The sequence below is a fragment of the Buteo buteo genome, chromosome 17 (assembly GCF_964188355.1).
Source record: "Buteo buteo chromosome 17, bButBut1.hap1.1, whole genome shotgun sequence".
Classification (NCBI taxonomy): Eukaryota; Metazoa; Chordata; class Aves; order Accipitriformes; family Accipitridae; genus Buteo; species Buteo buteo.
This window is the reverse complement of record NC_134187.1, coordinates 16,650,736-16,673,359: the sequence shown is the minus strand read 5'-3', so window position 1 is coordinate 16,673,359 and position 22,624 is coordinate 16,650,736. Positions and strand designations below refer to the sequence as shown.

Sequence of the window (22,624 nt, the reverse complement as noted above, 5' to 3'; positions counted from 1 at the left end):
CCTTGTAATCTTATTTTTGTTGGGGGTGGGTGTCTTTGTGGGATTTTTTTTTTCTGTCTAACTCTGTATTTTTTGTGCATATTAACAGGTGCCTGCAGTCCTAGTTCAGGATAGAAAGTAGTGTAGAATGGAAAGAAGCAAGGGTGAGGCTTTTATTTGAAAGAAAAAAAAAAAAGCTGAGGAGGAAGTTCACTGCTGAAAGGGTTATTGTAATCAAGTTTATCATGGGAGCTTGCTGTTGTGTAACAGAAACTCTAGCTTGTCTATACCTGTCTTTAAGCATTACTTAATGAAGAAAGAAAACAAACCTACCACAATATTTATGAAATTCAGCAAAATTTGTTCCCAAACTCTTAATTTTCAATACATTATGACAGTTCATCTCCTTACTGGATTACTATCTCCATTTGTAGAAAGATTACGTTTTTTAGAAAAGTGATATTTGCCAGAGTTAGCTGGTGAGCATGAACAGGCTAGCGCTCAAGCACGTGTGTCTGTTGGTTTATTAATTTTGAAACTCATTTATTCAAAAACCTCTTTAGCCAGGAATTGTGTAATGAAAAAGATGTCTTCCTCTGAAAGTAGCCTATTGAAAGGTCTACTATGCATCCAACAAAAATCATTAGCTTTGTCTCTTGTGTGTGGGTTGCTGGCTCATCTGCATGCCATCTTGAATTCTTAAGTAAAAACTGCCTCTGTCAATTTAATGCAGGCTAATATCCTAGCATGTCTAGATTTTTTTTCTTTCAAAAATGCATAAACATTGTTCATTGAGTTATCTTCTAAAATTAATTCTTTTTTCTATACAAAGATTCTTCTCACTTCCTCTGCAACAATGATCAGGAGAAATTTGGGATTTTAAGATGTAATAGCTGTTTCAGCTGAAAGAGTTATCAAAGGAGAGAGCAAGAGAGAGGCTGCCAGTGTGACGATTTCTATGGTTTTCAAATGGCATCTTGACTTTTTCTTTTTTTCCTCTACCCATTTGTTGCGAGGCAGATAACTTGGGCAACCTGTTTGCCTGTCTTCAAGGTGGACAAATTGATTTTATTTTCCTGTCTTAACCTTTCAGTTACCCTTCTGCTCAATGGCAGGCTTGTAAAGCAGCAGCTTTAATTGTGTGCTTGGATTCTTTATGTCTTTTCTAGTGGAAGAAGTCTCATGAGCTGTGTATTTCTTAGCAGTTGTCTAAATGGAGTTGTAGCAGTTTCACGTTTGTTCTTCTTGTCATTTGGTTCCCTTTTAATAATTCCAGGCACACCCTCTTGCTGTTACATCAGCACCTTTAAGTGATTCATGGATATCAGGGTTTGAAGAAATGTATGTGCTCATTTAGTCCACATAAAAATGGCTGCACTGAGTCAAATGCGAGGCTCGTTGAATCTGGTCTCCTGTTTCTGATGGTGACCTAGGAAAGGACATAGGAGCAGGGTGCAGTGGTTCTCCCCAGTATACTTTCACTCTCGCCAGCAGTTCACAAGGCTGGGACATTTCTATACAGCACTGGTAACAGTGCTTACAATGTCATAGAATCATAGAATGGTTTGGGTTGGAAGGGACCTTTAGAGATTGCCTTTAAACATTGCGTATGTCTTTTCTGTATACCCTATGCTCTGGCAAAGAAGGCGTTCATGAAGAAACTACACAGAATCTAACTGTGCAACAGAGTTGACTACATTAGGTTTTTTCCAGCTAGGTTAGATGGCAAAAAATTTTTAGTGAGTGTTGCTTATATTCATAGTAATACCCAATGTTAAAGCACATTTAATTTGTGTGTGATGGCTGTTGCATTACTTTGCTGCTGTTCCAGGTGGGATGATGATGGTCCCTGAGAGGTAGATAGAGGTTAGGCAAGGGGAAAAAAAATGTCGTTTAAAAAATATACATCAGAAGATTCATCAGTGTGTGTTTGTATGGGAGGTAGCCAGACTGGTAGTACTGTGAGAGTACACAAAAAACATGAAAAAAACCCAAAACCCTTTAGTAGTCTAGGAGTTTAGGCTTGCTGACCACATTAAGGATCTGGTATGTAACAATTGGTTCACAAGGTCATTTCATTCAGTTTTAAATACTAATTTGGGTGTAAATTTTACAACTGATACAGTTATTGTCTTTACTGTCAATTCTTTTATGTAACCTGTGTGCACTGTGGCTGGTGTCGTCCCACATCAGGCTTATGCTGCAGATGACCAGATATATCTGAACCAGTTAAGCAGCAGAAGCAAAGTAAGGTGAGCCAGGCTCCATAGAGCACTAGACTGCTGTGCATGCTCGTTGTTGGTCCCTAATTTTACTTTACATAAATTTAAAGCTAGCTTGGGTTCCTGGGAATGTGTGTTTCAATGCAGGCTGCATTCAAAGATGTTTACACACATTAGGGCATCTATTTGGTTTATTACTTTTACAATAAATACCTTTTGTTTTATGGACATGCCTTGCTTTACTCAAGGATTGAACCAAAATTCTGGATTGTGTTGCAGAAACCCCTTCTCCAAGCCTCATAACCTGATGTTTTCCAAACCTTCAAGTTAAATTGCTTTCTTAGTCCATTTCCTGAAAACATTGGTACACTCTTTTTCAAACCTGGCCTAGGTTGGATTTGTCATCTTAAAAATGATGAAGCCATACTGTTTTTTAGATAATTGCAAGCATGTCCAAACTCTAAATGTCAAAGATTCCCAGATACCTACAAAAAGCTGATAATGAAAAAGATGAAGTTGGACCTTATTAAATTCCAGTATTAAATAGTCATTAAAAACATCACTTGGGAAAGATGTCCACTGCTGAACATGAGCAGCACAGGTGAAGGTAGAGCCTTAGAGAATGTGCAGGCATGGGAAGAAAAAGTTCCCGGGATGGAAATTCGCAAGTAGAAGAATGATGAGGAAGGGAACTGTGCTGTGAAAAAAGTACTGAATGGGAGAGGAGGATGGAGGGGGAGAAATATAAAAGGGAGAATTTAAAACAATTCTATAATTAATTCATTTCAGAAAGGATAGAAAATTATCACAATAAAATAAACTGAACTGTGAATATGTAAGTAATGCCTGCTGGGATATTGTCCTGATACAGGAGAAGGAAACGGCCTATACAGTCATCTAAGAAGAGAGTCAGTCAGACCACATTTAAAACAAGAAGCTATGGAGCCTGCAAATTAATCTAGAAAGCCAGCCAATGCATACTGTTTTCTACTTGTTGATCAGCAACATTCTGATATTGTCCAAACAAGTAGGAGAGGCTGCAATCTTGGCTTACCCAAAACAATTACCTGTTACTGTGATCTGATTATCATGCTAATAGTTTGGCTCATCTGCTTCTGAAAACCAGCTTGTTCTTTTCTAATACAGGTGAAAAATTCCATGTAACTTTGAAAGATAAAGGCAATCGATTTAAATAGTCTAATGAATATTTATCATCATGAAAATCTTGTTCTAGACACTTCTTCACCTACTCAACAGTGTGTATTTTGTTCTATGCTCAGCTGAAGTCAGTAGGGAGGGAAAGAAAAGAAAAAACTGTTCTCAAGTAGTACTAATCTTCTGTACTGCTTTCTGGAGAAGACCTGAAGCTACCTTATTTGTCACATGTGGGAATAAGATACAAATATTTTGAAGACAAAGCTGTTAAGAAAAGTTCTCGATAACCTCTGTACCCAATCTAGACAAGTTATAGACTCTCTCAGCGTTGTTCATCAGTCTTGAAGAAATCCCAGCTTGCAAAACACATGAAAAGGCTAGCAGGTGGCATAACTATAAAAGGATTTTCTGTCAGTCTTCCTGAAATTAAGTGCCCTCAAGGGTTTGTAGCTGAATTTTATGTGTGGAGTGTTTCCCGGGTTCTCGAAACAAGGTGAGAGCTCAGTAACTCCATGTGCTGATGGACACAGGGGTTGTCCTAATATTTAGCACAGAAATACAACTTGAAAATGTGTAACGCAAAATTTTTTAGTTTATGATTAGATAAGTGAAAGTTATACTTGGAGAGTGTGTGGTGTATGATCTAACACTGTCCTCTCTTGTCCAAGTACTCCTCCCTTGGGGTTTAATCATGGGGTGCTGGAGGCAGAGTTTTTTCACCTGAAGGAGGGAGGCCCCAGCTCTGGATCTTGCTTTCCCAGTTGATTTGCTGGTTGACTTTCAGTGCAACTTGTTTTATCAGGTTCTTCTCCTCTGGTGGAGATATATAGCTAGGCAGAAGGTGATAACTTTTATTAACTTGGGGGCTGCTTATTTGCTTTATTTTGCTTTTTAATACTGTCCTAACACTTGCTATGTTGGTTGTGTGGAATTTGGGTGTTCTTTCTGTTTTAACCCCTGCAGTATGTATGAAACTTTGCAGAATAAGAGATTCGCCGTATGAACTCTCAGCTTTTTCAGAATTAAACAGGGTATGTAGTGACTGGTAAAAATTATCAGTGCTTGATAAGTGAAGTAAGTCTACAGTCTCCTCAGTCCTCAACCTTTCAGCCTTCAGCCCTTTGCTATGATGTGTCCTACTGAGATGTGATCTTGTGTTGGATCCTGCTTATGCTTGCAGTTTACACTTCAAGAGATTACTGCGTACTTCTGGAAGCAATGGTGTTTGGTTCAACTTGCATCGTCATGACTCAGTGCTGTGTTGTAGAAACACAAGTACTAGAGTGAATGTTTTTGAGCTTAGGGAATTAAGCCCTGGAAAGTAACAATTGATTTGGTTGATCTTTATGGTGGATTAGTATGCCCTTTCTAGATCTGCATGTCCCAATTGCGTTTACAACTCTTTATGAACACAGATCAGCTAAGAAGAGTTTTTGTCTGTTAACACTCTTCTTAAAATAAGCCAAGTGATAGCTCTTGGTATTAATTTTTATTTGTAGTTTTTACAACACTTGTGTTTGCCCTTTAAAAAAGAAGAAAGCATCAGCTGTCGTTGCAAAGCAGAGTGTTTTCTAGCCATTTTGAAAAAGAACCAAATTGCCTTCTCTAAATTGCAAACAAAAGCTTTGAAACAAAAGTCAGTGTTGGGCATGAGGAGGAAGGGATGATTCATTAGCACCTAGGATAGGAAAGCTGTCTCCTTACCTTGATACAGTGAGAGAAGCTCAGGTATAAGGTGATATAGGTGTCTACCTTGAGTCCTCCAATTAAAAGCTATAATCCTTATAGTACCTCTGTGTTAATTTGACTGTTCAGATAGCTTCTCTGGTGATAGTTCAATGTTTGAGAATGGGAATGCTTCAAATGACTGAATTCAGAGTGTCTTAATTTATTTTCATCTCTGATATATTATTAAGAAGCTACTAATTAACTGCTTTTCATTAAAGGGAAAAACATATTTCCTTTATATCTAATTAGGAATAGTATTTATGTAATTCTTTTACTTGAATTATCTGGGACTTTAATTTTTCCTCAAATACACTCAAGAGAAGTTACATATGATTCATGTTTTCTTCCAAGATCGTTTTGGTATTCAATTTAGCATCGCTTTTTAAGAGGAACGGAAAGTACTGTGAGCCTGGTCTTCTGTAGAAGTCTGGTAATGCATGTTTTTCTTGTTTCTCAAGATAGTCCTGTAGCACTCTAAGCCAATTTTTAGACTTGCTGTTTAGAAACTGTTTAGAAAATATAATGAACATGATACAACTTCCTAACTGTTACAAAAAGTTGCATGTGTAACAGTAAGTGACAGCAGAATTATTCATTTGCTTAAGCATGTGTTCATGCAGTTAAGCAAGTCTGAACTGCAGTCTGAGGGGAGATCATTTAAAAAAAGGAAATGTTGGCAGTCATTCAAAACAATAAAATGTGAGCATTGGCTACATAGCTTATATTAAAATAGATGAAACCAAATGATTGAATAAAAACACATTATTTCAGTCTTCTTGTTGTAAACATGATTGCTCTGTTTTTAATCTGGTCTATGAAAAACCCAGAAGCCTGAACTCGCTCTTGTTCAGGAAAGTTTTGAACTTGTGCACAAAGTGTAAACCCCTGCTAAATTCCTTTTAAAGGAAAGTATCTTATGCACAAATTGACTTGATAAAATATAAATATGTGATAAAGTGCTCTGCTGAATTAGAACCACCAACCTAAGCAGAAAAAGCATTGCTTTTTATACGTTTAAAATGGTAAAGTAGCCTGAAGCAGTGAAAGTTATCACTTTAAGAGGTAAACTCAAGTAATGATTTAAAATACAGACAACTAAGAATGTTTAATGAAACAGGTCAGGTATTAAGAAATGAGGGTCAAACCTTACAGTCCATACTTACGCAAACTTCAGGTCCTGCTGAGTTCATTATGAAGAAGTATGTCAAAATCTGTCTGCAAGTTATATTCTTCTCTAGCAGGAAAATCTTGGTAGAAATTGGGAGAACTTTATTCATGCAGTCAATAGTTTTGCAAAGAGAATAGCAGATTTAATTTCATGAATAAATATGTAAATATGGAATTAAATATTTTTTTAAAATGAAGTTATACTGAAGATTCTGTGGAAAGGTTCTAGAGAATGTGGGCCTGCTGCTGAATGGGAATGGGGACATGGTCACAAAGACTAAGGAGAAGGCTAAGGTGATGAATGCTATTTTTGCCTCAGTCTTTGCTGATAAGAACGGCCTTCACCAATCCCAGGTCCTTGAAACCAGTGGGAAAGTCTAGGGGAAGGCAGACTTACCCTTGGTGGAGAAGGAGCAGGTTAGGGAATATATAAACAAACTGGACGTATGAAGATTTACGGGCCGTGATGGGATGCTGCCATAAGTGCTGAGGGAACTGGCTAGTGTCATTGCAAGCACACTGTCAATAATTTTTGAAAAGTCAGGGTGGCTGGGGGAGTTTCTAGAGAACTGGAAGAAAGCAGACATCACCCCTGTCTTCAAGAAGGGCAGGAAGGAGGATCTGGGGAACTAAAGGCCTGTTAGCCTCATATTGATCACATTCTTGTTGATAAATATGATAAATATATATATAAATATGCATTGCATAATAACCATAGACACCAGCATGTGCTGGGTGGCTGACCGGCTGGAAAGCAGCTTTTCAGAGAAGGCCCTGGGAGTTCTGGTGGACAAGATGCTGTGAAGATGACTTTGAGCCAGCAGTGTGCCCTTGTGGCAAAGACCACCAATGTCATCCCAGGCTGCTTTAGGCAGAGCATTGCTAGCAGATCAAGGGAGGTGATCCTTCCTCTCTACTCGGCGTGCTGGGTACAGTTCTGGGCTCCCCAGTACAAAGGAGATATGGACATAGTGGAGTGAGTCCAGTAAAGGGCCGTGAAGATGATGAAGGGAGCGGAACATCTGACAAACAAGGGGAGACTGAGAGAGCTGGGACTGTTTAGCCTGGAGATGGAGAAGAGAAGACTCAGGGTGGGTATGACATGATACCTGCAGGAGGGTGCAAAGGAGAAAAAACAGATCCTCCTTGGTAGTATGCAGTGACAGGATGAGAGGAAATGGGCACAAATTAAAATACAAGAAATTCCATTCAAGCATAAGGAAAGCCAACCTTTTTTCTTTTGTACAGTGAGGGTGGTGAAACACTGGAGGAGATTTTCCACAGACCTTATGGAACTGCCATCTATGGAGATAATTAAAAATCTGACTGGACATGGTTCTGGGCAGCCTGCTCTAGCTGACCCAAGCAGGGGCTTGGACTTGATGATCTCAAGCAGTCCCTGCCAACCTCCACCCTTCTGTGGTTCTGTGATCTCTTAGCTCTTTAGAGAGTTCACCCTCAATTGCACCTGGGTTGTTTTTTTTTTCCAACAGTCTTTCAATTTTGGAGCATCTGGAGATACACTGATCACTTCACAAAAAAGGTAATGGGTTGGTTGCAGGTCTGAAGCAACTTTCTGTTTGTTCCTTATATGTTTCATGGGTTTTAAAACTAGCACATGTTTCTCTTTGCAGTACTGCAGTCTGGTTCCATTCTTTCATGTATGTTTAGTCATAGAGAATGCTAAAAAAGTCTGTATAAATAATTCAGTGTTAAATAATACAGAATTTAACATTGATAACTAATTTAAAATCATTACAAATATGATAATAGAGCAAATGTATAACACCCTCTAACCCTGTCTTTCAGTCGTGGCCTGTATATGAAGAAGTATACAACAAAATGCTTGAGCTTGCAGCGTTTTTAGACCTGCCTCGATTTCCAGATATAACAGACAGCTGCTTTCTTCATCCAGACATGTTGTGCATAAAGTACTTGATGGAAGCTAATTTACCGGGTAAATATTTTCCCAAACCCAAACTGATAAAATTTTTCTTTGGTTTATTAAACTCTAGCAAAAAGACTTGAATTACTACTTTAAAAGTGCCTACTCTTTTCCTTCTGATTTATACCCATTTAAGCTTGAACTGAAATATAATTTATATAGAAAGCACCTTCATCAAACATATAGAGTATGTATTATAGGCCCAGATATGCAGGGGCACTCTGGTGCTGACTCTCTAAGGTTGTGAAGTGGATACTTCATTTCAAATCTTTCTGTATCCATGTGAACTAAGAGGCACTAGTTGAATTCATGTGATTTATTAACTTTAGCTAAATGATTCATGAAGTTGGGACCTGATTGCTTAGCACTGAATTGTCTCATATATAATATTGACTGTATATTCTATAATATTGCATATTAGCATTTATTTTTATATTAACAAGCAATGCTGTGTAACAAGTCAGCTACTGTCTCACTTGATTTTTGATTTAGTTTTGAGCTCATATATTGCATAAATATTGAATATTTTTGTTTATCCTAAAATTAAGTCTTGAATACTGAATTGCCAAAGAAAGACTAGTAAGTCCTAGTATGTGAACTGTCTGTTGGGCTACCATAGTTTCTATCAAATACCACTGTCAGTGAAGATGACTTATACAGACCAATAGCCTGTAAATTAATATTATTATTTTTTTCCTCAAAGCATTCCAACAATTAATAGTTTGGGGAGTTTTATTGTCTTATTTTGCAATTAGTTATGTTGAGTTAAGCTACTTGGCTTTTCTGTTTACTCACAGTTAAATGAAGAGGAGATATCCAACAGATTTAGGGCTGAAATTCTAATTTTGTAGTTTTACACCAGTGTTGTGATCCTGTAGAGGATCACATTATTTTTCAGATTTTGAAGTATCAATTGAAACAAAGAAAAAGCTGGAAATTTGGCACTTTCAGATTTATTAGAGAAGTACAAAGCTAAGTACTCTTTGAAAATTACTGTAGAAAAAGAATATATTGTTCTTTACTTTTTCCTTGCAACAAAGTTTTTATCATGTAGAAGCATTCTTTTTACAAATTGAAAAAGGACTACTGTTGTCTAACAACTCCTAAAAAAATAAAGCAAGCAATGGATTGGCAATGTTTCTTAGGACAAAAAAATAAAGCAAGCAATGGATTGGCAATGTTTCTTAGGACACTAAATACTAATGAAAAGGCCATTTTAAGTATCTGAAATGAAAGAAAATATACTGACAGTATTTATAAGAAAATTTGGTTTCCAGATTTTTTTTAACTTTTACTGTTATATGCGAGAGGATTAAAAATTAGTTCCTACTGAACTCTTTGTAAGCAGCAAGAGAGTATAAAGTGTAGCTGGATTAAGGTTGTACTTAGTCATACATTGCTAACCTTTGTGGAATCTGATGGTGATGTAATCAACTCCTGTATTTCTTGCTGAACAGGAAAGGTGAGAAATTTGGGGGATTTGTATCTGTGAAAAATGAGCATAGACTAATAAGAGACTGTGTAGATACTTTAGTGCTGCTTTTGGAGCTGTAGTTATATCTTTTTGACATAACCTGTGCTAGCGGGTGCAACCAGGCTTTACAATGTAAAGCCAGTTTTAACCTAGGCTGGGATTGTCTGTACCTCAGCTGAGTTTTGTCAGGGTAGCAGCAAGCGCTGCCCTGCCATGATTAGGCTGCTGTTCATAACCAACTAGCTTCTTTAAAACTAGCCCCTGTTCCTCTTTGCAGTACTGAGTCCATCCCTGCATGGGTGTTTAGTCAACATGCAGGAAAAAAGTTTGTGACAAGCTTTTGGGTTTTTTTGAAACTATATTTATGTAGATTTAAGATAGGTTTTCCCGCAGGAATGTTCAGGATGATCTAACAACATCATTTGAGTAACATCAAAACACTATTAAAAAGGGGGGGTTGTTTCTCCATGTGAATATATAGTACGTCACGGCTCTTTTTCATGTAAGCACAGTGAAGGTTGCCTAGTATTTTTAAAAACACCCCAAAATACTTATCAGCGTGAAAAAAAATGCTGTCTAGTGGTCCTAACAGACTGAAGCATTGTTTTCCTCAAATACCAACATTTGCACTGTAGAAGTACTTCTAGCTTGTCTCAACATACTCATTTTATATTTTTATTTGCATTAATCAGATGAATTGCATAATTGGACTTGTCGAGTGGTGAAAAAGATCTGTATTGGAGAAGTGGATTTCCTGACTCTTGTGCCTGGAAACAAGTCAACAAGAAAAGTGAAATACGATGTTCTTGCTGCAGCAGTTATCGTAGTTGTGCTCAAATTATTGTTTTTATTAGATGATCACTATGAATGGTAAGTGTACAGGCAAATCTGTAGCAAAGCCCGAATTTCAAATAATGCAAATGATTGTCTTGGATCATTCTTTCTTTAGTAATATTAAATTTATAGTATTTGAATTTTGATTCAGTTCAGTAGCATAAAACATACACCTGAAGTAATTTTAGACATTAAATATTACTTATTTTTAAAAATCATCTGTTTGAATCTGAAACTTGGAATAAAATTAGGGTGTAATTTTTGTCGGTTGTATTTGAATTTAATGTGAAAAGTGCAGTATCTGGATCTACAAAGTAACCTGATTTTTATATTTTTTTCAGGTTACTTTCAGAGTTTGCTGAAGAAAGAAATAAAAATAACAAAGAAGGTACGTAAATATTCTAGTAGAAGCAGTCTTATGATTTTGTGAATTAAATAACTTTGTAATCAGGCTTAGAAAGTCTTGTCTTATTGATCATTAAAATGTGTTGTTGTCATTTATTCTTTTAGGGAAAATCTTTATTCAAAGAAAACAGTAGATCCTGTTCATGAAAAATCGTCTCGGTTTACCTGCATAATTCTTATTGTACTGGGTAGGGGAATTTGGTACACATTTTGCTAGGTACCTTTCTGCTTCTCCTTGTGCATGTTTGCCTCTTGTTTTAGAATTTTATGCATGCTAGATGAAGATGAATGGATACGCAGTAAAGAGGGAACGCACTTTGATCGTAAATAGCAGATACTTATTAGGGGCATCAAAACACATTTATGATAAAATCCAAACTTGTTTAGTCTTGTTAAATAAAATGTCTTAGTGTGTAACATTTCAGATGTAATCTGTTTTCTTAGTCCAAATAATCCTGAGAGAGTGTCAAAAAGCTAGCAGCAATTAAGATAGAGAAGATAATGGTGTGAACATGGTTCTTTGAGGGCAGAAAGACCAACTCAAAGATTAGAAATCTTCAGGAAGATGTTCCATGGCCTGATCCAGATCACAGTTGAAGATAAGATCACAAATGTGTTATAGTGATTTATCTTGTATGCCTTCCATCCAGTTTTGGGTCCATTTTGACCCTTCTGTTACTTTTTAAAAATTTAACTCAATAATAAAATCGGTGTTAGCCATGCATGAGCACAATTACTGCTGTATCTTGAGACAGTCATCACTATTAACTAAAACCAGTAATTCTCATTTTCAAGTGGATACACAAACTTATTTTGGATCTTTTTTTTTTTTCCCTTGAAAACTTGAAGTACATAATAGTGACAAGAGTAGAAGTTGTGCAACTGCTTACAAGCTGAGGCTCAAAGCCATTAATGTCTTAATGGGGTTTCTCCCTTATTAACAAGTCTCATTGCCCTTGGGAATTAACAGCTCATTCTTTGCCCACTTTTCTACTTTAAAATCTGCTGGTGTAAAATGATCCATATGCTCTGTTATGTTGTCCCTATCCTTAAAATGTTGGGGTGATGGTGAGCAGCTGCACAGAGGAGCTGACTTGAGAATTTCTGTTAGAGCACTGATTAGTGCCAGAGCTCAAAACTGCCTCTGGCATTTTCCCAAAGTTAGTGTGCTGAAATGAATAATGGTTAATACTGAGTTTTAAAGATCCCATTTATGTTGACTGCATTCTCAATTTAACTATCCTTTCTCTAGTTTTTTTGGTTTTTTTTAATAAAAAAATAGTATTTCAGCTCCTACAGTCTTTCAAGCCAGACTGGAAGCTGTACAGTAGATAGTTGTAGTTACCTAGTGTGCTTATGTGTGTATGTTCTATGAACTGCACACATACACAGTACAGTTTATGTTTAAATAAGAATTGACTGAGATGTATATATGTGTATGTATATTACAGACCTGTGTATTGTCCAGTCAGCTCTGCTATATGAACATCAGGCTAGCAGTACTGGCCAGGTAAATGGTTATTATAGTGTAGCATCCTGCCTCTGACAATGGTTTTGCTTGTGACAGATGCTTAATAATTCATATGAAGTTTAACAAAAATTTCCACACCCTCCTCCCAGAAAACTGCCTTCCCAGCAGTTTAGAAGTACTTACTTAAACCTCTGGGTTTAAGGAGTTCATAAAAGAAGTTGTATCCATACCTTTGAATTTTAAGAACTACTGAAGGGTCTGTCTTTCCTTCATTTGTCTGTTGCTTTTTGACTCCATCTATATTTCTAGCATTTAAGACATCCTGTGGCAGGATAACCCCAATAGCAAAAATGCAGATAATACAATATGTATATAAGCTTGATTATAAGAACAGTATATTCACCTTAAAAATGCTTTAAACAGCTAGCTGGCAAAGCTAAGCATGATGCAAGCATCACATGCAGTGCAGCTGGGATGATGGGGAAATGCAAAGCCTAGTTAATTCACAGTGCAGATAATCCACCCACAGGTAATAAGAGTTGATTATATTTTAAATATATAAATCTACACCATAGTTCTGTTTGGAATTCTTATACTTACTGTACACAGTTGGTCTGCTTCCGTCCTGTGCCTCTTTGGACCACCAATGATAAATGTGCTGCTAGAATGCCATATGCCTTAATGTTTTTGCACGTGCTGGTAAATATTTGTTCACATATCAAGGAGTGAAGTTCCTGTGCTCAGAAACATGGGAAGCTGATAAGAAGTGAATACAATTGTCTAGTTTATCTTTCCAGCCCTGTAAGGTTTCATGGCTAGTAGGATAGTCAGTGGGGAGTTGATGAAACTGTTTGAAATTTTACATCTGAGCTCGTTTAGATCTTAATAGTTACATTAATCCCTTGAAGTCAGCTTTCAAACAGGTGGAGGCCACTTTGCACTGTGGAGATCTAGTTCCTTTGGTAGAGAGGAGGTAGTTTCTAGGCTTAACTTTCAGAAAGGAGGGAAAAGATTTGAATTATGCTGAATTTATGAAGTCTATTCTAAGCTAAGGGGCTTCTTCGCGCTTATGACATGCTGTTCTTTCACTGCATTTCTCCATTTCTCTTTCTTACGGAATTGTTAGATCAAGTATCCTTTCTTTAAGCACATAGAATTCAGGGTAGGTTTGTATACAGGTGGAAGACACAGGGTCTGACTGTGTGGAGACCACCTTCTGTGTACTACACATTTCTTTCACTTCTTCCCAACCTAAAATGTGTATGTTTTATTCAGGTGGTCCATATTTTGAGTTCAAAAAGTGGTACAAGGTGATAAAATGTTCCTTGGATGTGGAGCAAAAGAAATTGGATGAAGAAAGAGCCAAGTAAGAGGTTTTTAAGTACTTTTTCTTTGTTAAGGTAGACAGTTTACATGAAATCCTGACCCCCACAGAAATTTTAAAAGTTAGGAATTTGCTCCACATTTCTATCCATCAAGCTTGGGTGAATAGAGTGATTAAATCCCTATCTTAATTTTCTATTTACGCTGATAATGTTTATGCAGCATATTAATTAAATGCTCACTTTCTGTGACAAGTAGCTTATACAGCTGAACAATTAACTGATTACACTAAATCTAGGCTTACATGCCTCAGTTTGCCTACTCTGAAAAAAGACTTCCTAAAAGTGTTGGGGGGTCAGTGACTTTTAATAGCACTAACCATTAGATTATTTTGATTTTTAATTTAATAGTTCTAGCAGTATTTGTAAGAAATTACTATTCTTTTACTTGTTTGCTTCAGCTTTCTTTTTCTTAACAATTCTTATGTCTCTTACTGGTAGGTATCTGTGGAGATGTGAAAAGCCACTGTTTTATTCAGCCAAGAAGAAATCTAAAGTTCTTAAGAGAAGACGTGAGTAAACTTTGCTTCCTCCCAGCAACGCAGAAATCTGCTCCAACTTTTCCCATCGTAGAAAATCTGCAGCCCTGACTGTGATAACATTTACATCTTAAAATAATTTCCCTTCTCTCTCTCATCTCTGGGTACAATTAATGTAGTACTATTTTACAACCTGTGGCTGGAATTCTTCAAACAGACATTTTCCTCATGCTTAACTGAAACTGCCTTTCCCAGTCTTCCTAATGACCTACGGAACCACATCTCAGAATGAGTACTCTGTCCTCAACTTTATTGGTTTGTCAGCTGCCTTTATATAACTGTGATCTTCATGAATTGTTGCTGGTCTTCCATAGCTTTTCTGTCCATTTTCTCCTTTAGTTTCTCATATCCTTTGGTATGGATATCCCAGTATGTCCTTTGGTAGACCTTGCATGTCCCTCTCCTCTCCCATTCCTTCTTGCAGTCCTCTATAGAAAGTGAGGAAGGCTTGCCTGAACGTGACTTTACTTGAATAGCTATAGCTATATGTGGTCAGAATGCAGGTACATCTACTTTATTTTAGTAGCTCTAGAAGTACTTACAAGAAATGACTGGGGTTTACGCTGATGTAGAAGCAAACACAAAAACCAACAAAACCACTTATCTGTGGAAATACGGAAAATCAGAATTCTATTCAACCAAATTAGGTCTGAAGTTCTTCATCCTACATTTAAGAATATCTAGTAAGTATCTAGTAAGCAACAGATATTTGGAGAGAGGTGTTAAGTGTGGCAAGTGATATTTTTCCCTTTATATACTCTTCCAGTTTCTGGAAGTGACTGGCTCAAGGACTTATAAACAACTTGTATAATCCTGTTTGGTTTGAATAACTCACGTCAGATTTCTCTTTCAAGAATGCAATTGGGGCTTTTTGAATGTTCTTACTCTTCAAACTTCAGTAGGGGTGATCCTGCAGTCAAGTCATGTTCCATGGAAAACATGTTTAGATTTGTTTATTTCAAGCTGATTGTTTGCTCAGATGCCTTTTAATTCCTGTGTTTATAAGAAAAAGTGGATAATGATTAATTGTTCATCATTTCTGTGGCACTCTAGATTCCTCTTCTGGCTCTGCTTCTTTTCAAGCTAGAAGAGGACCACTTAGATTATGGAGCTTTACCACTAGTTGTTGCAGGCAGGAGTATCACATAATGCCATTGTAACTGGGCAAGATTCATCTTAAAACAAATTTAAAATAGTAGAGACAGAGAGTGTTCTAAAACGTGCCAGATACAGGTTTTCAGAAACCTTCCTTGGCCTTTGTTTTTGATGGTAGATTTTAGTGTCCTCTTGAAAGATAAGCTTCCCAGTCCTTCGATTCCTTTAGAATTTCTTTTCTGCTTTTTTTCCCAGTTTATGAATGATTTTATTCAGATACAGGTCATAAAAGAAGTTGAAGCTCCAACAACAGTGGTTTTTAACCTGCTTTTTACCATAGGGGAACAAGGCTTAGGTGGTCATATTTTGTGTGCTGATCTATCGTCATACATTCTTTCCCTTCTCAGCCTCAGTAACTTATGAAAGTTTGTCGTTCTTTCACTAGCAGTGAGGAAAGGTGAAGTGGTTTTTTTGTTGGTTTTTTTCCCCAGTTGAAATTTGCACTAGGAAAAGCTTAACCTTAAATCCATATGTGTATGAAACCAGGCTTCCTTAATTCTGATACACAGGAAACTACTAAAAAAATCTTAGCCAATCTGAGAGATAGCATACAACCAGGTAAATAATAGCGAAAGGCATCCTGGCCTGTGTTTTCTATCAGGATAAAAATACCAGCAGTATCAAACTTGGGGAAATGCTTTTGGAGTGCCCCAGTATTAATATTATTAGGTATGAAAGACATGGCATTTTGAATTATCTTTCAAAATCTTTCCCTAAAACACATGACAGAGTTGATTTTTAAATGGAATGGGGGAGAGAACATGCAGACCTTCAAGGTTTCTCAGTATTCCACACAGAGGTTTAAAGAAAAAAAAGAAAAAAAGATATGGCACAAATACCCTATTTTCTTCCTGTATGAATTGCCTCTAAACAGTTTTCTAATACTTAATACTTTTGCCTTATTCTTTTTGTTTCTATTTGTACAGGAATGGTTGTGAACTTACAAAATCAGTTTGGCAAGCTGTCTGGTTCAGTGCAACCTGCTGAAAAGCCAAATCCTTCAAGTTTTCAGTTAAGTTGGTATGAAGAAAACACAGATGGGAGTTGTTTTCACGGGCATAGCCTGAAGGGAATTTTGCAAGAAAAATGTGGTTTGCTTACCGCCATGAACCCTGACTATTGGCTGTGTACTGTTAAACTATGTACTGAGAAGTAAGTATTCAAATTTTTGTTAAATACATTTTGGAAAGTTCCCCTGAAAGTAAAGTGCCACATATATATATTTTACTAATGACAAATATGGGGTGTGTGCACAGCTATGTATTCACATATAGTTAAAATCATTTGTAGAAAGGGGCATGTGCAGAATGGTTAGTCTTGGATTGGGAGTAGACAAATTGTAATACGAAGAGTGATCAAAGTGAGCTTTTGAGAAGAGAGGAGATGAGACAAAATCAACAACTAGAGTCACATGGCAAGAGTAGCAGCTAGGTACAAATACTCACTTCACTTTCTTCTTCATAGTATTTTAGAAAAAACTTGCACCACAGCTCTCCAGAGAATGGAAAAATGATTCCATTCCTCTCTCTCCCCTGGCCCCCCCAAAAGCATAGGAAATTGATTTTCTAAATCACTATAGTGCTTTTGTGGTGGCCTTAATCAAAATTAAAGTTAAAATCAGCAGTCGGAGTTCAAATAAGCAGGCAATTAATACCTCCAGACCATATTTAAAAAAAAAAATAATTACGAGTGAAAAGGACTTTACCACTATTTCATCTAAGCATATCGACAATCAACAGTTGTATTTTTTACAAGTAGAAAAGTAAAAGAAGAAATTTATTTTACTGGAAAAGTAAAAGAAGAAATATGGGAAAAGAAAACATTTTATGCTATTAAGGAAGTTTAGTGTCTGTCTTACTAGAGAACTGTTCCCAAATCCTGCCTTCACAAGTGAAAGAGAATTTTTTTTTCAATTAAGGGTATATGTATTTGTTAGTAAAATTATTTTCTTTAAAGGACCTAAGTAGCAAGGAGAATGATAGCCCAGCTAATCCAGCCTTGTACAAAGTTATATGGATATTTATAGAATCATAGAATCATTTAGGTTGGAAAAGACCTTTAAGATCATCAGGTCCCACCATCAACCCAACACCACCATGCCTACTAAACCATGTCCTGATTTGAGTATCTGCCTGGTTTCTGTCGAACTTCTCACTCTTCCTTTAATACCTTCTCCTCTTGCATCAAATTCTGCAAAAAACGGTGAGTTTTCTACTTGGTGGGTGCTGGCAGAGGACCATGGCCAGAGACAGACAGCAAAAGCCTTGCTGACAGAGTGTAGGAGTTCAGCAGCATTTACTCCAAGGAATAGGAAATATCTAAAACAGTGTTTCTTGTAAACTCCCCGGGTAGCGTAGATACGGCTTCTGGATCATACACCAGATTTTGGTTCTGCCATTGGTTATATCATGAAACCCTAATCCAAAAGAGGAAGGTAGCGGTGAGTATCAGTGAAAAAGATGAACTTTGCAGATGGCTTGGATTCTCCTGAATTTCTCATGTGTGCAATTGGAGGGTGTTTTTTGGAAAGGAGGTCAGGTTACATTAATGTGAAATGAGATTTCATTAGTGCGTTAAATAACATCTTAAATCTTTATCTGGTATATACTTCTAAATGGCATGCTTAAGAGAGCAATAGCCCCTACAGAATATTGGCGATATGTTCCTGATTTTTTAAATAGTCCCCTTGAAAATAACCGGCTTTTACATGTATGCAGTCTTTTCTGTCTTTCAGTGGATTTATTTGCTTATCTCTATTTTCTTTCCACATTACCTTTCACATATCCACCATGACAGAAATGAGTTGGAATAATGTAAACACAGTGTTATATTACAAGAGCTTTGGTTGCATGGATTCATTCTTTTGTATGAATAAGAACTTTTTTTTGTGAAGGGAGGAGAGGTAATAATCCCTTTACCACAAATTTGCGTAAATCTTATGTACACACTGAATGAGTGGATATTTCGGTGTATGTTTGTGTGAATAATCTTTCATGCAAAGTCTGTTTTTAAGCCTACATTTTCATATGTAATATATTAAAATGTTAATGGCAAACTGTCATAGCCTTCATGAAACAAGATTTGAATTTAAATTCCTACCAGTTAAATTTCCCATTATATCATTTGCAATGCAAGTAGTTAATTATACATCTGACACTTACTTAACTTTGGAAAACAACATCTACTCCTTCAGATATGAGGGTTTATCCTATGCAAGTGTGTGTATGTGTAATAGAAGTAAAAAAAAACTTACAAATTCTCTTTCTCTAAAAATCAGCATGGTCTAACTGGGACTACTGAAATGCTTTAATCCTAGGACTAAAGCATGATTTCAGTGTGGGCAAAGCTGAGATCAGTCAAATGGTTGGGGAAATGCTCTTACATTTTCTTTTATTTTAGAACTTTCAGTTTTAAACTGGATTCTAAATTGATTTGCTATAGAAGTGGTTAGGTGATAGGAGTTTTACGGTTGGACTAGATGATCTTAAAGGTCTTTTTCAACATAAATGATTCTATGATTCTATATATGATGAGGTATTACAATGTGTGGAAAAATGTTGAGAAAAATGGATTTCCCTTATTACATCTAAATTTAAAATCACCTGGATTTTTTCTTTAACTCTTCAGATATGCTCTTAGGGTAAATAGCACAAAAATAGCACAAAATGGGGCAAAATTGTGTGTGTTTAGGTACTCTTGTGAAAAGGTATAACTGCAGTTAATCAAATAGGTGCTTTACAGTACTGATGTAATTACACATTTGCCTCAGAATATACAATATCACTCCCCTGCCCCCCCCCCCCCGATGAAAACTGAGATTTGACACCTAAACGGCCATCAGAGCTCTAGTTGCTGAATCTTAGGGTTGACTAACCCATAGCAAAATGTCTTAATTCATATTAGGCAAAAAATGCAGGTTTGGTTCGACCAACATTTCTCAATTAAGTTTGAATTTAGCCAACACATTGGCTTGTGGGGGTCAGCTAGTGCATTCTGACACTGCTGAAACATCTGATTAAATTTAGTTTTTGTAAGAAGTCACTGGCAGCTTTCGGGGAACGTGAGATAGTCCATAGGATGGGATGTACGACATGATAGTTTCAGATTTCCAATCTGCCAGACTTTGGGAGGCTTTAAACAAAGACTCCGCTCCTTGAAGTATGGCTTGCATGACACTCCAGGATGGGTCCGTCTGTTCCTCCACTTTGAGGTAAAATGTAAATGTTTGTTGGGCCAGAGGGAGCAAGCAAATGACTCTATAGTCTAGTAATTAGCACACTTGCCCATAAATTGGGACAGACAGATTCCAGTCCTTGTTCTGGTGAATATTTAAGACCGCTGCTCTGAATCAGACAGAGGGGAAATTTTAAACTCTGTTTCTCCACATCCCAGGGCAATACCTAGTAAGCTAGAACATGCATAGGATTTTATGGTGAATAGCACCTGAATCCCCCTATCAATGTAAAAGATTTTTTAAAAAATCAAAACAGCTGGATTTTATACTATTTTAAACTTACAACTTTTAATAAAAACAAATTTTAGTCTAACCCAGAACAGGATATTTTTCCAACCTAAGTTGCTGAACTTAATGTTTACAGAGCTGTCTCTGCAGTCTGTCCTCTGTGTCATCTTTTGTTCAGTCTGACACTTGTTACCAGCAAGTTCAGCCTACTGTTTTTATTATATATTTCACCAATAAAATCAACTCATCATTTTCATTAACATTTTCACTGTGAAAGCTACAAAATAATTAAGCAGAAGGTTGCTATAGCACTAATTACTTTCTGTCAATCTGGTCAATGTTTGCCCCAGTGTTTCCTATATTACTACCTTGACTTGAACTCAGCTTCTCTCTCTTGTTTCTAGACAGGTGATTTATATTTAGCACACAGAGGCAATGGACAAGAAATGGATGGATTATAATCCCATGGCATAGTTTCAGGAAGAGGAGAGAGGGGACCCTATGGAGAGTGTGGGCAAAGAATCTAGAAAAGAGCCTAGGGTGTCTGCATTGGATAGTCTTAGGAATTTTAAAAATAGGGCAAGTTAGCCATCTTCACACTTTACTAAATTTGCTAAAAGTTGGCACAATGAACACTGGTTCAATTTAGTCCTCAGTGGCAAAGAATGTATTCTTTGCCTGGTTGAGTATGATCCTGCTTCATAGGGCAAGAAGCTATACAGGCTTTTCCTTCTTACCGTGTCTGCACCATCTCTGAACATGTCTTGGTCTACTTCAAGGTTTTGCAGGAGTGGATCCCTTCACAGAATTGACATTGTGGACCAGAATTGTGATTTATGCTGTTGGTAAAATGTAGAGGTTTTATCTGATTACAATTAAATATATTAATGCTAGCTAAATACTAACTAAATACACTTGTAATTTAGGGCTTTTTTTATTTTTACCTTTCTTTTCAGATTGTGTGGTCATCTGGCTCATTACAGAGAAGTGGACTTTCCCCAGAGTTACCATTTTGTACTAAGGTTATTCTCCTTTCTTCTGAGGATACAGCCCTCTTATATCCATGATGAGGTGTGTGTGATAGAGCACAAACTTTTTAATAAAAAACTCTGTAAAAAGCCAAAATACAAGACAACCCTAAGGAAGTAAAAAGGCCTAAAAATAACAGTATTAAAACCATGTAAATTAGTTGGTTGGATCCCAAACCATGGTATTACATCTAAAGTTGTAATGATCCTTTTGCCTGCATGGAAATTTTTTGTTAAGATAGTAGTGCTGAGATCTACTACTGTACTTTGGTTGTAGTGTCATTTAATCTATAATTTAAGTCACTGGTTTCCAGCTGGGAAAATTATCAAGGAAACTGTTTATCACAATTTATTTCCTTACTTTGTATCAGAGCCAACAGGAAGCTATGAAATTACCATTTTTGGGGCATATTTGTACATGCTTTGAGTGTACTGGACGGCATGTTAGCATCTAATTACATTGCGAGATTTTGCAATTGAGGTATTATCTATTTTTTTACCTACTGTTGTATGACAGCAAATATATTTCTAGAAAGTAATGTTTACTTTGTTTTGAAATAGTGTGTTAACAAATAAAAGCAGCAGTTGGTTGATGTTTTCACTGCAGTGAGTTTTTCAGTCATGGTTTCTAAACAGGCTGTTCTGGAGCAACTCTGGCACTGTTTTCTACATTTCCTTGCATCCTGTTTATCTCCCCATCTCTTGTTATGCCTGAGCCTCTCATTCAAGTTACCACCTTTCAGGTTCATGTTGCATTCCAGGCTTCACAGATTTTGCAGCTACTTTTATACCTGGAACTGCCCATCCTATTTCTTGTGCAATGGTAACTGCCAGGTCCTCCTGTTATTCTTCTATTGCGTTTGAATTTCTTCTGACTGCTTTATAATCCAGCAGCTTGTGTCTCAGCCATTCTACCAGTTTCTCATGCTCAGTCGTATTTAAATTGTCCCAGACAACGTGTAAATGAAGTTGGGTGCTGCCACTACATTAAAAACACCATAACATATGCATATGTTGAACAGAGATGCTGAGTGGATACCCAGGTGAATAAAGCTGCTTTCAGTTGAATGAAATAAAATTCAGCAACTCCAACCGTCAGTACGGAGTACAGAAGTTGCCAAATCTATTTGATCAAAACCTAAATCAACAGCAACAGAGAAAAATGGTGCCTGCAGACTTTACAAAGAGTAATAGCTACCTTTCTGAGCAAGGGCTTCAGTGAGATGTAATCTGGGAAGGTAATCAGTTCAGCACATAGACTCCGAGTATGATGGAAGTTTTTAAAATCTGTTGCAGTTCAATCCGTGAAGCCATTGTCTAAAAACTGGGAACAGGCAAATGGTAGGAGAGGAGATGTGCTGCCCTACCTGTCTGGAGTGATAAAGTGGTATTTCAAGCACGGGTAGAGCAGACAGGACTGTTAAGTTGCAATAGTTACTTGGAAATACTGGCAAACCAGGAGGCTTCATTGGCTCAGTAGAGGCAGGAGGTAATTAAGCGTGGTGTCCTGATTTAAGGTGACAGAAAAGACAGTTTGGGTGAAAGTTTTTAGGTTTTCAGATATTTTAAGTAGTTACTGTAGAACAGGGATTTAGAGCAATTGTCCCATAAAGTGATTGTAACACGCAGAAGAGAAGGCACAGTTTTAGCCATACAGAGCTAAACTGTGCTTGATGGG

At 37.0% G+C, this 22,624-nt stretch overlaps 1 protein-coding gene across 2 annotated transcripts in view; it reads left to right on the top strand.

Moving 5' to 3' along the window:
* TAF1B (TATA-box binding protein associated factor, RNA polymerase I subunit B) overlaps window positions 1–21,547 on the top strand; it is a 52,433-nt gene extending 30,886 nt beyond the window's left edge. For both annotated transcript variants that reach the window (XM_075049158.1, XM_075049159.1), the window contains exons 9-15: window positions 8,061–8,208; window positions 10,363–10,540; window positions 10,846–10,892; window positions 13,656–13,746; window positions 14,204–14,274; window positions 16,383–16,608; window positions 20,875–21,547. In XM_075049158.1, the coding sequence (XP_074905259.1) occupies window positions 8,061–8,208; window positions 10,363–10,540; window positions 10,846–10,892; window positions 13,656–13,746; window positions 14,204–14,274; window positions 16,383–16,608; window positions 20,875–21,067 (954 nt within the window). In that variant the 3' untranslated portion in view covers window positions 21,068–21,547. The remainder of the gene's footprint in view (window positions 1–8,060; window positions 8,209–10,362; window positions 10,541–10,845; window positions 10,893–13,655; window positions 13,747–14,203; window positions 14,275–16,382; window positions 16,609–20,874) is intronic.
* Window positions 21,548–22,624: the final 1,077 nt, after the last annotated feature.